Here is a 3419-nt window from a genome sequence, read left to right on the forward strand (position 1 = left end):
TATTATGATTAAAGAATTCTCACTTGTAAGTAAAAGGAGGACCTATAGTTTATTATCATAACATCCAAATGTGTAACACAAGACTCCTTTATCAGAAGATGATATTCATTCACCTTTCCAGTAAGACTCTTTTGTGTTATATATTGTGGAAATGTTTGCACATATTAATAGACATAAAGAACTGTATCACGAATCACTATGTGCCCTTCCTCTAGATTCAACAAGTGTCATCGTAGGCCAGTCACCATTCGTGTGTACTCACACAGTCTCACTCTGCCTCACCATTACTTAAGAGCCCGTCAGACATGTCTTAAGCCAAACTCTCATTCATCCTAACCTGTACCCTTCCTTTTTCCTCTATCTTGGTTTGCTCATCACTCCCACCCAGTCCCTGTTCTACTTATTTGTTTTTCTTTTAGTGCTGCTGCTTTGACTGCATGACTTTGCCAGACAACAAACTAAAGGTTAACATTGAATACATCAGCTCAGACGGAGGAGACTGAACACTGATGTATGCTGTCCTGCCCTCTTTTTCCACCAATGGCTAGATATGATGTCTCCGCGATAGGTGTTGGTGAGTTCCTGGTGTGTATGAAGGTTACTCTCCTGCTTGTCTGGCTGAAAGTATTCCTCTTCCTTCCTGGATGGCCCCAGCTTGGGCACGCCCAAAGACTTGGCCCCCCAGAAGTGGTGATTCCCCGGAGGGTAACACCTACTGGCAGAGGCATGAAGCTTCAAGGCTGGTTCTCTTACAAACTGCATTTTGGGGGCCAGAGACATGTTGTTCATATAAAGGTCAAGAAGAATTTTTTGTCCAAAAACTTCCCAGTGTTCACCTACGCAGACAAGGGTGTTCTCCTGGAAGACCAACCTTTTGTCCAGGATGACTGTTATTACAGTGGTTACGTGGAGGGGGACCCAGAGTCTCTGGTTTCCCTCAGTAACTGCTTCGGGGGCTTTCAAGGAATGTTACAGACAAATGACATTGTTTATGAAATTGAACCCAAAAGGTTTTCTACTGCATCTGAGCATCTAATATATAAGCTAGACAATAAGGACACAAATTTTTCATACTTTCGATGTGGGTTAACAGATGAAAAAATAGCAGGACAATTGAAGATTCAAGAAAGCATTAATTCCACTTTGATGCAAAGTGCCTATACAGGCTGGTGGACCCACCACTATTTTCTTGAAGTGGCAGTGGTCATAGATTACAGTCGATATCTTCATCATAAAAGTAATGCTTCGCTTGTGGAGAAAGAAGTGTTCCTTGTTTTAAATGGAATAAATGGCCTTATGAAAGCACTGGGTCTTGAGGTATTTTTCAAGGGAATGGAGATATGGACTGAAAAAACCCTTATTACAATAGGAAAAATTGGAAAGTCCTTGGACAACTTTTGCAAATGGAAGCAAAAGGGCTTCGATAAACGTGTGCCCCACGATTTGGTACAACTTTTTATAAAAAAGGATTTTGGTAAAACTCGTGGCTTAGCCTTTGTTGGGACAGTGTGTCAACGTCAATCTAACTGTGGAATTGAGAGTTTCCTCAATCAACCAATTTTTACTTTATCATATATTGTGACTCATGAGATGGGTCATAATTTGGGTATGAATCATGATGATCCCAAAAGATGTAAATGTGGAGCATCAAGTTGCATATTGTATCCAGTTGTAGCATTAACAACTAAATTCAGCAACTGCAGCTATGCTGATTATTGGAACATTGGTCGTAGAAAATCCTGTTTGTACAATACACCAATGTCACAGACAGTCATGAGGGAGACACGCTGTGGAAACAGTGTGGTTGAAGCAGGAGAAGAGTGTGACTGTGGATCCTTAAAGACGTGTAACACTGATCCCTGTTGTCAGTTAAACTGCACTATGACAGCTGGTGTCAACTGTGCTTTTGGGCTTTGTTGCCATAACTGCACGTTCAGCCAATCAGGCACCATGTGTAGGCAAGTAGCAAATGAATGTGATCTTCCAGAGTGGTGCAATGGGACAACCAATCAGTGTCCAGAAGATGTGTACAAGCAGGATGGGACCTCCTGCACAGGTGGTGGGTACTGCTATAAAAAGAGATGCAATCGCCCCCATGAACAGTGTAGGCAAATCTTTGGCATAAGGGCCAAGAATGCAAATGTGAATTGCTACAGGGCAGTGAATACCCGAGGTGACCGTTTTGGTAACTGTGGTATCACAGAAACCTCATACATAAGATGCAACATGGCAGACAGCCTGTGTGGGAGGGTTCAGTGTGAGAACATCCAAGAAATTCCTCTAATGAGCAATCATACTACTCTGCATTGGACTAAATTCGATAATAACACTTGCTGGGGTACAGACTACCACTTCGGGATAAGAATAGCTGATATTGGTGCAGTGAACGATGGTACAAAGTGTGGTCCCGAAAACATGTGCATCAGAAGGAGGTGTGTCTCTTTGTCCACTGTAGCACCTAACTGCTCACCTCAGCTCTGCTCTTTGAGGGGAGTCTGCAACAACAGACAGCACTGCCACTGCAGGTCTGGGTGGAATCCTCCCATTTGCAAGAAAAGAGGCCGAGGAGGCAGTGTGGACAGTGGCCCACCCCCTGAGTCCCCAACAGAAGACACCTTTGAGCCCGAAACAGAAGAAACCCCTGGGCCCGAAACAGAAGAAACACCTGGGCCCCAAACAGAAGAAAGGATGGACAGGAAGAACCTGCTAACATATTTCCTGATTCCTTCTCTTGTTTCTAATACTATGTCTGTTGCTTTTGTTTTTGCTGTTCATGAGACCAAAAAAGGAAGATGAAAAAGAAGAGGTGTCTGTTTCATCAAACTCTAGCTAAAAACTAGACATATGTTACAGCTTCACTTAGGATGTAAGCACAGAATATTCTAACTTTACCTAAGGAAGAAACACAGAATGTGCCTACTGAAAAAACAACAAACAAGGAAAAACCAATAGCTCCTATTTCAAGAGACTGCCAAAGCCTAGTGATCTTTCCCAAGGATTAGATTGTAATCTCCTGGAAGTAACAATGTTATAACATGTGTCCTAGATCATTGGCAGAAAATTCCAACTTTTTCTAATCATTTGGGACCATAAACAACCAGTAAACAAAATTTACTAATCCTAGCCTATTTCTACTTTCCATTATTTTAAGCGATTTTAAGTGGTCAATTTTTATGGAATTATTCTCTGTGTGTGTCTGGAGCAGAGACAGTCTGTGGATGGTGTTCGTGTGTGTGTCTGATTTACTGTCCCTCTATCCCACATGCCCTTCCTCCTTGAACTCTGGCCTTGTCACACAAGGACTGGTAACCTACAGATTACATGTCTTATATGCCAATCCTCTCCTGTTCCTTTCTGCCAATGGCAGGAACTAGAGAAAGAGTTGAAACCCGGGGAAAATTTGATTTGTGTTCATGTCA

General features: G+C 42.4%; 1 protein-coding gene across 1 annotated transcript in view; it reads left to right on the top strand.

The window, feature by feature from the left end:
* Positions 1 to 2796, top strand: part of LOC104988850 (disintegrin and metalloproteinase domain-containing protein 20-like) — a 9257-nt gene extending 6461 nt beyond the window's left edge. The window contains exon 2 of the mRNA XM_010840309.1: positions 420 to 2796. Within this exon, the coding sequence (XP_010838611.1) occupies positions 514 to 2796 (2283 nt within the window). The 5' untranslated portion in view covers positions 420 to 513. The remainder of the gene's footprint in view (positions 1 to 419) is intronic.
* Positions 2797 to 3419: the final 623 nt, after the last annotated feature.

The sequence above is a fragment of the Bison bison genome, unplaced genomic scaffold (assembly GCF_000754665.1).
Source record: "Bison bison bison isolate TAMUID 2011002044 unplaced genomic scaffold, Bison_UMD1.0 scf7180017864143, whole genome shotgun sequence".
In the NCBI taxonomy this organism is placed as follows: Eukaryota; Metazoa; Chordata; class Mammalia; order Artiodactyla; family Bovidae; genus Bison; species Bison bison.